Source organism: Oryzias melastigma, linkage group LG17 (genome assembly GCF_002922805.2).
Source record: "Oryzias melastigma strain HK-1 linkage group LG17, ASM292280v2, whole genome shotgun sequence".
NCBI classification, from domain to species: Eukaryota; Metazoa; Chordata; class Actinopteri; order Beloniformes; family Adrianichthyidae; genus Oryzias; species Oryzias melastigma.
In genome coordinates, this window is record NC_050528.1 from 33,034,808 (window position 1) to 33,049,574 (window position 14,767).

At 41.8% G+C, this 14,767-nt stretch overlaps 2 protein-coding genes across 4 annotated transcripts in view; one reads left to right on the forward strand and one right to left on the reverse strand.

Annotated features, from left to right (window-relative positions):
• Window positions 1-50: 50 nt before the first annotated feature.
• Window positions 51-10,642, reverse strand: LOC112151146 (arylsulfatase I). Of its 2 annotated transcripts, none has more exons than XM_024279845.2 (11): window positions 10,437-10,642; window positions 9,188-9,365; window positions 8,957-9,096; window positions 7,473-7,622; window positions 7,280-7,354; window positions 7,023-7,197; window positions 6,702-6,938; window positions 4,558-4,704; window positions 2,795-2,945; window positions 1,534-2,141; window positions 51-1,469 (listed from the first exon to the last, which is right to left on the reverse strand). In XM_024279845.2, the coding sequence occupies exons 2-11, from the start codon at window positions 9,347-9,349 to the stop codon at window positions 1,071-1,073; spliced, it is 2,244 nt and encodes a 747-aa protein (XP_024135613.1). In that variant the 5' UTR covers window positions 9,350-9,365; window positions 10,437-10,642; the 3' UTR covers window positions 51-1,070. The 2 variants fall into 2 exon arrangements, with proteins under 2 accessions (XP_024135613.1, XP_024135622.1); XM_024279854.2 differs by lacking the exon at window positions 10,437-10,642 and adding an exon at window positions 10,310-10,432.
• Window positions 10,643-13,446: 2,804 nt separating this feature from the next.
• LOC112151156 (glutamic acid-rich protein) overlaps window positions 13,447-14,767 on the forward strand; it is a 21,450-nt gene continuing 20,129 nt past the window's right edge. For both annotated transcript variants that reach the window (XM_024279867.2, XM_036216239.1), the window contains exons 1-2: window positions 13,447-13,664; window positions 14,533-14,585. In XM_024279867.2, coding sequence (XP_024135635.1) covers window positions 13,560-13,664; window positions 14,533-14,585 — 158 coding nt within the window. In that variant the 5' untranslated portion in view covers window positions 13,447-13,559. The remainder of the gene's footprint in view (window positions 13,665-14,532; window positions 14,586-14,767) is intronic.

Sequence of the window (14,767 nt, forward strand, 5' to 3'; positions counted from 1 at the left end):
AAATGTTCGTATTTATCCGATTTTCCCTTTGTGAAATCAGTGGCGTCATATCCGGCGTTTAGAAAAACGAAAAAAAGTAGTGAGCATCGTGTCCGAATTATCTTTAAAATCCAGTGCACTATATAGTCCCGCATTATATAGTTTTTTAGTAGTTAGGGGTTTGGGGGGGGATTCGGACAGAACTGTTATTTATATTCTGAGCGCTAGCAGCTCATCGCTAACGTGGGCGACTATTGATGATGTCATTGAGTGGGAGTGACTCTGAGTTTGAAGTCACTTTTTTCCATGACTCTGAAGGGCTAAATGTAAGAGTAGGGGAAGAATTCAGATTTGGCCTTAATTCACCACATTTGCACCGCTCTGACATTTCACACCAGGCCTCCTCCAACTGTAGGTGGCGGACATGCTAGTATCAGGAAGTGACAGGTAGTCCAGTGTGAACAATATGGTGAGACAGCTGCAATATTGCTCGCCATTTTTCTTGCTCCAATAACGTTAAGTTGGAGGTGTGAGGGGCTGTAAACGGCTAGTGTAAACGGCTAGACTCTCGCTAACCTAATTGCATCACCCAGATGTGACACGCCCTTCAAGAAAATGCTGTTTATTTCTTGATCTCTTGTTATGCTGGTATTTTTCCCCTTTGCTCCCCCTAGTGGCGGAATTGCGCATTGCGGTCATTTCTTTGAAGAACCATAATTTGCCACAGGAACAGACTAGAAACTTCCATTTTATTGCCAACATCCTTATATTTTTTTCTCGTCATGACTGTGCCGGATTAAACCATCTGGAGGGCTGGATGTGGCCCGCGGGCCGTATGTTTGACACCCATGAGCTACAGCAACAGCTCTGCAGAAACTATGTCCTAAAAAACGATTGATTTTGGCGTAATTAGAATTAAAGACCACTTTGAAAATAGATTCAACATACTATAACTGTTCGAACGTTAACACGATCAACGTAATTCCAGCAGATTCTGAAGGAATTATGTTGATCGTGAAACTTTTCCTCCTTAAAGCTGCTTGAATCCTCGTGTCTTATAAAACAGCATCAGACGTAAATGAAAAGCGTCCTCAGATGCGGTTGGACATCATCCCCGTGTTCAGCTTCAGGAAGAAGGACTCCAGCTTGCACAGCTTCTTCACGCTCCTTTCTTTCTTGTACACTCCTTTGTGTCTGCCCCTCTTGTCGTCGTCTTCGTCCACCCAGGGAACCCAGGCTCCCTGGTGGCGGTCGGGGTCGGCTCGGGGGTCGTCCGGGGGGAAGTAGACGGGGACGGCGGTCCGGTTGTAGAAGGCGAGGCGGCCCAGCAGCTGCAGCACCACATCGGGCCTCTGCTGCGACAGGTCCCGCCGCTCGTACGGGTCGGCGGTGATGTTGAAGAGCCAGACGTCTTTGTGGACGGACTGCTTGTAGCGGGGCACCATGGTGCGCTCCAGGTTCCACCAGGGGCCCACAGGGGCGGACAGCATCTGCAGATCAGTTTGAGGTCATTATGGGAACAACAAGCGGGCCCTTCACGGTGCGCTGCGGTACCTGGACTGGAATCCAGTCTCCGTGTCCTGGATCTCCTGTCAGCAACTTCCAGTCTCCGACTCTGATGGCTGCTTGGACGGACGTGTCCCACACGGCAGACACATGTGAAGCTAGACGGGATTTGGGCTTCGGTGTTCCCGTCAGGGACATGTTCTGGTACCCTAAAGGCTGACGAGAGCCCAGTGCCTGTTTGAGGTGAGTCCTAGATCTTGCAGGTTCTGACAGGGACAGGTTCTGCTCCTGGGTCGTCGTCCGCTTGGAATTGGTCTTCAGAGGTCGCCAAAGGTGAGGCTTAGAGCTGGACAGTTTTGACTCAGAAGGACTCCCACTGGACTGTGGTTCTGAGTAAGACCGGCGCTTTGGTTTCTGAGCTTTGGCCTGAAGTTTGAGACCAGGATTGGATTTCTGAGACTTAGTTTTAGGGTTAGCAGCAATTTTTTTAGGTTTCTTTGTGGTTTTTAACTCAGGTGCAGATTTTTTATTTGGTTTCTGCTTCAGAACCTTCTTTTTCTTGAAGTTTTTTACTCTAAAAACAGATCTTTGATTCTGTTGCAGCTTCAGAACTCTCTTCTTGGGCTTCTTAATCTTTGGTCTTCTGGCCTTGGGAGCTAGCAGGTCAAAGAAAAGCAGGAATTTCATTTAATGTAACTGTTTTTTATAAAAAATAATAAAATAAATACATGTTTTAAGTCAGGGGTGTCAAACTCAATCACACCAAAATCCTAAACACATCTTAGGTCACGGGGTGAACAGGATAAACATCTGTTGAACACTCTAAAAAAAGAATTTTAAAACTTTAAAACCGTAACTTTTTAACATTACTATGAATAATAAAAAGGCAGGAATATTACTCCAGAATAAATCAATTTAAACATGAAATAACTTTCAATATTTTAATCTCTGTAAAAATATATTTTGTCAAAATCATACATGTTAAAAATAAGCACAAGATAACATCGGGTCATTAATAACAATAAAATAAAATGATCTGGAGGGCCGGATATCATTATGAGGGCCGGATCCGGCCCCCGGGCCTTGACTTTGACATGCTTTAAGGTAAGTAGGGGATCTGATCTTCCATGCAAGATAAGAAATTAACAAAATGATCTTGTTTTACTGGTTTTTAACCAAAATTTCAGCTTTTTTAATGTAGTGCTTTTTCATGCCTGCCATCTTTTCTTCCCTGACATCCACACTGCAGGTGTTAGAGGGACTAAAACCTTGGAGTTTTGGCAGACTGCAGTCTTTTCGCTCTCTGTACCTGCAGCCGTCTCGGCTTCGCCGTGGTCACAGCCGCTGGGCTCGGCGGGGGGTTTGTGAAGAGGGTCGATGTTGTGCAGGATCTCCTTGCGGGGCGACTCCTTCCCCTCGCTGATGGCGGGCCAAACATCGAAGCCGTCCAGCCCCCGACTCTGGCACACAGAAAAAAGAGGAAAGTCAAGTGTGGGGCAGCAACAGATCCTCCTGTGTGTGAAACGCTTCAGGGCTGCCAGGAAAACGCAGCTGCATCTGCCTCACAGGAACAAGATGAGAAACTTCCTGCAGTAAACTGCTTTGGACGTTTCTGGGAAGTGCTATTAGAGCGCCACTGATTTCCATACTCCTTTATGTCTGAAGTAAAGCAGTCGGCGCCGGTAAGTCCACAGTTTAAAACTGCTTTTAAAAGGTGCATACTGATAAAATCTGGACTCTGTTAGAGCAGGAATGTGATTAAAATGAGGATCTTTAAAGACCCACTCTGTGGAACATGGTGCATTTTTCTCATGATGGCCGGAGGACAAATATAAAGAAAATTAAGCTAAAAATTGTATATCTGAGTTTTCTTTCTTCAAATCGTTGTGAATCAGGAGCAGATAAAAAGAAATGCATTTTGAAAAAGATTGTATTTGTGACTCTGGAGGGTAGAGATGGACGATATGGAATTTTTCATATCATGGTATGGTTTTTTTTTTCATATCGGGCGATAAAAATATATATCACAATAAAAAACAAAAGACTATCTGTAAAATTTGAACGCTCTGCGAGTCAAAAAATAAATATGTAATCATCAGCTGGTTGTTTAGATCTAAATATTTATTCCCTGTCATACTTTCAACATAAAAGGATTCACTGAAAAATCATGCAACTGCTTTTCCAGATAACTGAGAAAAGGCATATATATACTGTATTTATATTTATATATATATATAGATATATTTATATCTATATATATATATATTTATATCTATATATACATATATATATACATACTGTATGTATATATATTGTGTGTATAAATAAACAAAACTGAAAATTAACACAAAAGTTCTCAAGTTTCTCTGTAAAACCTGACACAGCTAATACAAAGAGGATTTAATTCTTTGAAACTAAATTAAAAAAATGTTCTTTATGAATGTCCTAGGAAATATTTGTGTTATATTTATCCTCCACATCTTCAAGTCCAGTGAGTGAAAATGTTGTCTGACTTTACAGTGGTCCGTGAACGCATCAAGGCTACACAAATGATACACAGAGACGGTTAGCAGAAGTGACAGCAGTGGTGCTGGACTCTTCAAAATAAAAGTTCCATCACGATATATGTTGTTATCGTTTTATCACCCAGCCCAACTGGAGGGTCATAAGCTCGGGGCTCCGCTCCATTCTGATCATCCACTTGCAGACTAATAGATCCATGAACGTCTTCCTCATCTGACCTGGAATCTGGTCTAAACTGTACGGCTGCTACGGCTCTATTGCTGCACCGCTAATGTGAGGTTGGGGATGTGAGGGGCTGTAAGCTAGTGGGAGAGCGCAAATAAATGGGTGACTGGAAGTGGGGGCGGGCTAACTTCACAACATAGAGGTAAATTTCTACAGAACTCCTGCTGCTCTGCTGAAACTTTGTCCTAGCAAACAACACAAGTTTTTGGATTTTGGCTAGAAACATCATAATTAAAAGATCACTGGGAACGATTTTAAAATAAATGAAAAGATCAGAGTGGGAAATTAAAGTCACTGAACACATTGTCTTAGCAGAGAACCAACCTGGCTTGTGTTTCCTTCCGCCAGTCCCACCAGAGTTGGAAACCAGTCGGTGATGTGGAGCAGAGCGGTGGAGACCCGCCTCCGGCGCTTCAATAGCGGGCTGTGCACAAACGCCACTCCGCGGACGCCACCCTCCCAGTACGTTCCCTTGGAGCAGAGATGGAAGCCTCATTCGCACAGCAGGTACAGAACAGGAACTTGAAGAAAAGACTCAAGAAATCCAAATTCTCTCCCCAGCATCTCTGCAGTTCATCAGCAATGTCCCCTCAGGATCGCTGCTGTAAATATCTCCAAACGGTTCTCATAAGGAGGATGAGGACTGAACGGCAGTTTGGATGAAAAGCAAACGGAGCAAAACTCACAGGAATCCCTGCTGACAGTGTAAGAGCAGACAGATGTTGTGTGTTTAAGTGAAGGTCGATCCTTCGTTCTGTTTTCTCAACAAAAGTGATCCCCCTCTCCAACAGCTGCTTTTCAGCTGGTATGCTCCAAACATCTGACATCTTCTCTGGTTCACATTCCATCTGAGCATCATCTGAGCTGGGCGGAGCATAGAAACATCCCTCTGATCAAACTGACCCGTCTGTCTTCACCAGTGAAAATCTAAAACACCGTTCGGGTCATCAAATATGCTTTTGGTGGAATGTCATAGCTAAACCCCTAAAGGATTTCCTTGGATGTCAGCTTCCAAACAAACATTATTACCGTACGTATGAGGGGATAATGGAAGATAATGTCTTGAAAAGGGTCAAAAATCCGGTCACCAACTAAACCCAACAAATGGAGTCAGGGGATCCTTGCAGCACTGATTCATCAAATCCATGAAAAAAAAAAAAATTCTTATATTTTATCTTTAAATTCAAACATTTTAAGTTTAGTGATAAACTTCCATATTTGTTCAATTCAGAAAAGTGAAAACTGTTTCTGTGACCAAATACTATAAGTTTTTGGAGCCAAACTTTGCGAAAATAAATCCATATTTACTTCTGCTGCTTCTGAGTTTGATTCAAATTGTAAACTTGTTTCTGGAATATTTTCTGAATTTCTAGCTCTAATACTGAAGAAATACTCTCCAACATCTTTTTATTTATAGATTTCCACCTATTGTTATCCAAAAATCTGTATTATGTACTAGAGATGTGGTTATTAGTGTGGATTTTAAAGGTTTTTTTAATGTTCAGCTTCAGTCGTTTGGATAAGACTAAGGTTTAGATTCTGACAAAGCCTTTCCAAAATCTGGATTTTTTTTCCCCTTTTGTTCTTTTTAATCCAGATTTACTGCAGATCATCGCTCGGCTATAAAAATCGGCGTTGGCCAAACTCCATCCTCGTCTTCAGTCGAACCAGCGATGAATCAAAGGAACAGGACAAGCCCAGACTCTAACCGGACCTCTGGGTGCTGATCGGTATTGTTTGTTCAGAATCCTGTTTTTACCAAAAAAAGGGAGAAATAATTTCTTATGACTGGGGGGGGGGGGTCTTTCACTGCCAACTGTTGATGATTGGTTAAGGACTCCTATGTGTCAACGATGAGGCGTCCCCCAGCCTCCAGGCCACAAACTGCAACTGGTCCTGTACAAGGACGCGGAGCACACTGGTACCATAACCTAGTATCAGTACCCTAACCGGTTTGCATCTGGGCCGGGTTTGTGCCTGGTACCAGTTCAGGTCTGGTACAGGTACAACACCTGGTACCCTGTCCGGTGTCAGGTTAGGGTTGGGGTACTGGGTTTGGGTACCAGTAGTGAACGCATCCCGAGGTCTAGTCTGCGTCATTACTGCATCTGGTACCACGTCCAGGCCCGGATTAGGGTAGAGTTGTGGTGCCGCATCCAATACTGCGTCTCAAGGGTTGCGGACCCTTGATTTTACAAAGTGCCAGCACGTCAAAAAACGACGAGTTGGGGACACCCAAAGAGTCCCTTTTTGACACGAAGGGGTGCTTAACTGGATGTCATTATGTGACGACTTGGGGATGAGAATGTGTTGTTAGGTGCACCTAAAATGCATGCAAAAGTTTGGCGGCTACAAATGTTTTGCCCAAAGGTGCAGAAGAAAGAAGAATTGTAAAATCAATCTGGTCGTGGCGTCCAGGACTGCTGAGGGACAGAATAAATGCAGAAATTTAAACAAGTCCTCCATACCTTGCGACCTCGTAGCGGCCAATTGCTCCCGCCCACAAACGGTTGTGCTCCATTGTCTGTGGAGTAGATGATGACGCTGTTTTTGTAGTAGCCATACTTTCTGAGGGCATAGACGAGGTTTCGCACCGCGTCGTCCACAGTGGACACCATGGCAGCGAAATTCCTCCTGGCAACACTAGCCATGTCCCGGTACAGGTAGACGTAGGGCTTGGGAGGCTGGAGAGGGCCGTGGACCGCCTGAGGGAGATCATGGAGAAACATCATTTATACGGTTTGCCTGTCAAATTTTGTCCGCTGACGATCTGCTGATGCGAGACGTACCTGGAGGGAGAGTAGCAGGAAGAGCGGCTTGTCCGCAGGGTCGTGGTTCTTCAGGATCTTGCGGGCTCTTTGTGTGAACAATGTGGTGGAGTACTTCCCTTCATGGCCCCAGGCCACGCCCTCGTTGTCATGGAGATCGTACCCACACAAATCTTGGCCATCGCAAGACCCATAACTAAAACAGACAGGAAGAGCACATCCAGCAGGGTCTAAACTTCTTGTCCAGTGGTAACATCAGTTATGGATCGATCACTTACCTGTAATAATCCACACTTCCTGTTAAGGAACCAAAGAACGTGTCAAAGCCTTTTCTGGTCGGCAGACAGGATTTTCTACGTGAAAGATTTTACATAAAACCTTTCAACTTTGATGGGAATGTTATCCAAGATTCCTGCTAAAGTCCCGCCCACCATGCCTCATGTGAGAAGGCATGCAGAGGCTCCTCCTCACCTGTAGAAGCCCAGGTGCCATTTTCCAACCATATGTGTGCTGTACCCGGCCCGGCGCAGAGTTTCAGGCAGAGTGTCCATGTGTCTGGGCAAACAGCTCGGCTGCCTGGACCTGATGATGGAGTGCTGCAGTCCTGTGTGGATCTGATACCTCAAGGAAGTGAAGTGCAAATAAAGTTAGCTCGACTCGTTATTCCACACAAACAAAACATCAAAAAGTGTTTACATAAAATGAGTCCATGTTTATTTTCATAGCAGATCATAAGGAAAATTGAAAGGCCAAATCTAGAGCGAGGATCTCACACAATCCCGGAACAGGTGGCTGCAGTTCCAAGTTTTAGCCACAAGTCACTAAATCCAACAACCTAATGGACTGAAAAACTACAAAATCACTACGTAAAGACTCCTGGAGGCCACAGAAAAAGGAGCTTCTTAACCCTTTAACGCTGAAACTCGGGAGTAAAAGCTCTTTCAAGTCCAGTAACTCTTCGTCTGTTTGCAAAGTTAACGTAATTCTGACAAATTACGAAAGCTGAGACAGAGTAGCTTTGTTGCATATCAGCGCAGAGTGGGTTTTCTCTGCTTTCAAAATCTGTTGGAATAACAATAATTGGACAAACGGATTAAAAGTTATTGGAATTCAAAGGGCGTATGTTATTTCCTGTTGCCGGGGACAGCTCTGGTATTAAAGTCACACTCCAAAGTATTTTTTTTCTATTGCAAAATATGATCAGGCAGTTTTAGCCTAAATCCAAAATGCTGTGTTGTTTATTAAGAGCTAATTAGAAATTGTATTCTGGTTGGTGGACAAGTAGTATAAAGATTTTTTTGTTTACACTCTCTTCTGCTAGCTTATAGCGTCTCACAAGCCCAAGCTAATATCAGCGTAGTAAAAAAACAAAAAAAAAATTGTGAGCAATATCTGAGTTATGTAGACGACAGTTATGAGCCAGATACCAGCTCAGACAAGGAAACAAAAACATCATTGGATTATTTGTCTGCAAGTGGATGCATCAGAAGTGGAGCACAGTTGCTGCATCACAAACCCAAACTTTTTCAAACCACTGGTTTTCATCTGATCCAGATCCAACATGATTTGAATAAAGAACTACTCAGAAACACAGATTTAATCTTAAACATGCCCTTCAATCTGAGGAAAAATGCAGAGAAAACATGTTAGAAACATGATTTTCATTGGAGTGGGTCATTAGATGGATAAAAAGCTAGCTTATTTATGCAGCTACTGTAGTCGCCCCCTGCTGGCCACTACAACTTAAATACAGTTTCCTTGTTTGGAAACTGATGGCAAGATCCAACTTTTTTATAAGAAACAGCAAACTAATCTGAACATGGAGCATAAAAATGTGTACATTTGTACTCTGCAGTGTTTTAGAGAACAATTATACACATTTGGACTAAGATGAAGGATTGCAGAGATGTTTCCTAGAAAAACAGATCTGATGTAAACACATCAATGATCGGTACCTCCCGGTGAGGAGCTGGCTGCGGGACGGCGTGCAGATCGGCTGAACGTAATAGTTTTCCAGTTTCACTCCCTCCGCCGCCAGTTTGTCCAGCGTTGGGGTCTTGATGGTGGGGTTGTGGTAGCCGATGTCATTGAAGCCCTGTTGGAGATTCTGGTCTGTAAAATCCCACTGCCTCCTGGATGTGCTTTAACCTGGTTTATCAGAGTGAGACAAAGGTCTTTGAACGCACCTGATCATCGATGAGGATGAATATGATGTGCGGAGGATTCTTCTTCTCGTCTCGGGGAAGGTCGGTGTCATTCTGCTGCCTCTTAAGGCCCGCTGTGGAGCGGTGAGCCGACAGGACGTCCAGGCTGAGCAGCAGGAGAGCTGTCAGAGCTGCAGTCGGCATCGCGACAGCTCAACTTCTGCAGGAAGAGGCAAGAAAACAAGAAAGTTTGAAAAGTTTCACACAGGCCAGGCGTCCCTACAGGACGGACTGTGCATCCCAAAAACCACATCTGAAACAGATGTGCCAAGTTGGCTGGAGCTGTGATCTGCAGCACATCCAGCTGGTGGAGGGAGAGATGAAACTGCATTCGACAGAGCACTTAGAGGAGGCCATGAGAATGTTACTCTGGAGGAGGAGCACGCTCATTCCCCTTACACTTACAGGAGTGTCATAACTATCAAGGGCAGTTTAAACCAGTGGGAAAAAATTAAACTCAACCAAATCATTCACAGATTTTCTTGGTTCTGTTGTCCTAAAAGCATCTGATTTTCATTTTTATTTATCTGTTCCTCATCTGGAAGTGCCCTTCCACTCTCCTTAGCTTATTTACATTAAAAGTGGGGTCATCTGGACCCCACAAGTCAGTGCACTGAACTTTTTTTATCATTGATTTTTGAGTTTCACTAATGTTCATGGCAGACATTAAATCCTGTCCACCTTTGCCCACATTTGTCATGGAAGGAATCACACATCAATATGTGGTTGGAGTCATCTGGACCCCAAAGAGAGTGGAAGGGTTAAAGGGCTGATGGGAAAGCAGATCCAAACCTTCTACTGCTCCTCAGGGAAAACCTGAGATGTGTTCGGATCACCTCCACCTAAAAAAAGCTGGTTCTGATGATGGGATGAGTGGCTCCATCAGTGAGAGGTCATCCTCCTGCAGACCTCTGATTCATTTCACCATTCAGACTCAACTGATTTAGTTTAAATCACATTATTATTAACATTTAAATCACTCCATTACTAATAAGCACTGATCCTGGAGCTTTTGGAGTTAGAGGAAATAAAGATGTTTAAAGTCTAAAAACAAAAGCAGCAATAAAGAAAAAGTTTGATCAAAGCAGCTGATCTCATTCTGACCTTCATTATGACATTAAATAAAGTGATCAATAACCCAGCTCTTGTCTGCGTGCATCCAGTCCCCACATCAACTATTGTCCCGTAAAAGAAGCAGACAAATCAATAGAAGTGAATGGCTCTCCTCCACCTTCCCCGCTCTTCCTCTTCCTCGGTTAGTCCATGTCTCTCTCCGCCTCCGGGATCAAGTTTGTCTGCAGCAAAGTTCGTCGGAGCGGCCGCATGTCCTCCCGCTCCCTCCGGTGCTCCCTACCTCCGCCTGAACGCCTTCAAGCTGCGGATGAAGAGAAGCAGAGGAGACGCGGAGGCGAGGAGCGCGCGTGCGCACTTCCGCCCTGACCCTTCACAATAAAACACATTCCTCAACAGCTCTTTCTCTTTCTGAATCATAGACTGTGAAAATATTATTATGTAATTATTTTATATACAGTCTATGTTCTGAATCCATACGTAGGCATTTTTCCACTCCTGTTTTCACTAGTTATTAAGCTTAAAAGACAACAATGTATCATTGTTTCCACTAAGTTTGTGAAAATGTAAATTCTAAATAAAGAACAATGAATGAATTATATATATATATATATATATATATATATATATATATATAAAGCGAAGCTGGAAACAAGGGTTTTAGAGCCCTGTCATATTAGTCAAAAAAGCATTATGATAAAGGTTTTTTTTTTAAATGTGTAAATTGTGTAATTATTTTTGAAAAATCATCCTGGAATATAATTCTATAGTATTCTTTTTTTAGACTGAGTCAGGAGGTCAATTTGACCCTGAACAAAAGAGATATCTTGTAACAATTTTTCAACTCCATTAAACAAGCAAAAAAAAAATAGACCTCTATGAATGTTTAAATATTGATGTATAAATAGTTCCTTTTATTTAAAAGTTTGTTATTCAAATATTCAAAGTGCTTACATGAAGGTTACACTCATAAAAATCAATCAAATGGTCGTCTTTGAGTCAAGATCGATAAAGACAAAGATCCCCATAGAGGTGATCAGTGACGGATATGGTTTGAGGCTATTTTGGAAAAATATACGGCAGGATTTGGGTCAGAATTACCCCCAAACATATTGTTGCTCTGATAAAAAGAGACATTAGGAAAGGATTCAATTTAAACTCTCTAACGACCGATGATATAGATAAGTATCAAACCATTTTGGCTCCAAAATGACCTTAATTTAACTACTAGATGAAAGCAAAACTTTTTTTTTCATTGCTAAAAAAAAGAGATTAAAAGTTTGCTGTCCTTGTCTGCCAGTGCTCAACGTGACAGATTATACAAAGAAAGCAAATTTAAAAAAAAACCTTTAAAAGTGTTTTTTGCGTTTAGCTTAAAAGTTTGAACTACAAGAGCTGCTGGTTTGTCACTGTAACCTGACACTAAAACTGCTCTTGTCTGTTGACTGAAATAAGCTTTCCATAGATAGATACTTATCTCTGTTCAGCAAATTACTGCACTCTAAATAAGTCCTTTAGGAGTAATCTGATTATTTTTTATCTCATGAGGTCTTTTATTTTGCATGAATTCTAAAAAAAAACTCTACAAATGTTACTACAAAATCTGATTTAGAAAGATTTTTTAAAAGAAAAGGATATTATGACATAAACATGAAAAATGGAAAAGAAAAACATGTGGAATGCACAGCTAATGAATCCTCTTGAAACCACTCAGCCGTGTTTGTGAAATGACTGACTCATGCAGCTGCTGGAAAAGGGGGAGAAAGACTTTATTCATCATCTGGCAGCTGCAGTTTCCTGCAAAGAAAGATCACACGCAAGCACGAGCGGCACAAGCGCCGCACAGAAACCACCAGATGAAGGAAATCCAAGCATTAAACACACTGCAGCTGCTTTAATGAGTCTGGGCTTTTATTTTGAAGGAAATTTCCAGTTAACCCTAATCTGCCTCTGTTTTTAATAAAACATGGACAGATTTGTATGACAGGGAATCTAAAAATACCAGAGAAGACAAAGAGAGACAGAATTCACAGTAAAAATCCTTATGCAAACTTTTCTTTGATTTTTCTCAAACTGACTTCTGTGGTTGATGAGGCTCTGGGCCAAGTTTCCAGCAAACAAATCCAGCAAGGAGGCGGTTTTTGGTTTGTCCAGGCTTGATTCACTGTAGGGGAGCAAGAATGGAGCCAGACTCTTGATGCACGACTGCAGCTCCTAAAGCTACATTAATTCATTCTATCTTTTTAAAAAAAGGAAAAATGTGATTCCTTTTCATTGATGCTGTTGGGGTCTCAAACTTGAACTTGATATGATCTTCAGTCTTTTGAAAATGTTTTTGGGAGAATTTACATTACTCACAATAAGTTAGGGAGTGCTTTCAGGAAATATGTAAAAGTTTCCTTTGATATTACTAATGATGAATGAGAAGAAATGTAGTTTTCATTAGTTTGATGTTTAATACTCCAAAAATAGCTCAAAATAAATCAAAACTGACCATGTCAGTATAAGGTATTTCCAGCATTTGCTGTAATGACCGGTTGACAGTCACGTTTGATGCTCCTCACTAGACTCATGATGTTGTTCTGAGGCGTTCCACTCTTCCACAAGTACATACGGTCCTGCGGGTCACTTGGAGGTGGAACACGATAATTCAGTCTCTGCAGTTGGTCCCAGACGTGCTCTATGAGGTTCAGGTCAGGGGTCATTGAGGTAAACGATATGCCAAGGTTAACATGATCCCCAGGATTCAACAGTCCGGCCAGGCCTCACCAGTCAGTCTTTTACCATAGACTTAAGTCTTTTACCCAAGAGACGTCATAGAACCATCATCATCCTCCAATTCCACCAGTAATGTGTAGGCTACAATATTTATTTTTATAAATTATCTATCTAACTGTAAAAACAATTAGGTCGTGTGAAAAGGATTTATTTGAATACTTTTTTCATCTACGTCCTCCATTATGAGAGCAAAATCTACAAGAACTTGTTAATTTTTACTGGAGTGTTTTTCAGTTTTCTAAAAAACATAAAATATTTTATTATTATTCTAAAATTGAGTAAAGAAATAAAGTACAACATATTTTAAATTACTACATTTTTAATTAGATTTGACTGACGCTTCTACATTTTGTGGTTTTGTAATCGTTCCCCCCAGGCGTGAACTCCATTTCCCATAATGCCTTTCGAGGGGGGAGTAGTCACCGCACGTGTGCGCTGGATGTCTAGCATAGAGTGAAGTGTGAGATTCGGTTCTGGTACTTTGTCGCCGCTGTGTCGGGTCGACATGGCCGCGCAGGAGGACCAGGCTCTGCTCTTCCTGATCTTCCAGCACCTGAAGGTGAACGGGTTCACCAAAGCGGCTCGGGTTCTGGAAAAACACCTTCCTCAGGTGAGAACTTCCAACACCGCCAGTCTGCAGTGGATCTGAGGACTGGGTTCTGCTCGTGACATTCTGCCGAAATGGATGGAATAAGAAGTTTGAAGCTTTCTTTGTCACGTGCAGAAACGCATGTCTATGCAGGTTATATAAGGAGTTGTGTTAAATACATGCATGCTGCTGCTGCTGCTGCTGCTGCTGCAGGCCTCCTGCAGGAAAAGAACATGATGTTACTGGAGCTTCTGGGCCTTTGAAACTGCAGCTCTGCTGCTGCACTCACCCTGTTTATGTCGTTTATTTGAAGCTTTTGCCTAAAAGTTTATTTAATTTTCTGAAATACATGAAAAAAATGTTTAATTATTATTTTTTTTAAAAATTTCTTTTTGTATATATTTTAAAGTTCTAGTACTAATTCAAGATACTAAGTACAAATTCCAAAGTTTGACAAGGCAGAAAATTCTTTCCATTTCTAAAAAAATGTGTTTTGCTTATTCATGCATGTGCAAAGTAATTGCTCTGCTTCCCATGAGGCCTGTACGTCTTTATTTTCATCCTTTCTTTCTTTCTTTCTTTTTTAAATTTTTGCTTAGTTCAGCCTAAAGTTTAACAGTTCAGACTCCAACTGTTAACCAATAGCATCAAACTCAAATGTATTTGAGGACATCTTCTCCGGCCTGTGTCCTTCTTGTTTTTTGGCCTCTTTTCTGCCCTCACTGGCAGCATTCCTCCAGTTCAGGAAATGATTTTTTTGACTCACCCTTTTCTTTTCTTTATGTAACTGTCCCAGAATTCCTCCTTTTTAATGTTTTTTTAAAAAAAAAATTCCAATGACCAAGGCCTAAAAGTTAATTTCTCTGTTAATTCTTTTGTCTGTGTGAAGGTTGAGGCACCACCAGCAGAAAGCCTGCATGATATCTACACCGGATGGATGAAGTAAGTCAGTAATGTCTTAAACCTTCATGCAAAGCTATAAGTAAAATGATCAACACAAGATTTGAACCTAATATCATTGATTTTACACAGTTATGATTATACACTTCGTCGTCTGACTGAACAACATCACTAGTATGACAGTCATTACCTATCAACGTTGTCAGTAGAATGGAACACAGTAC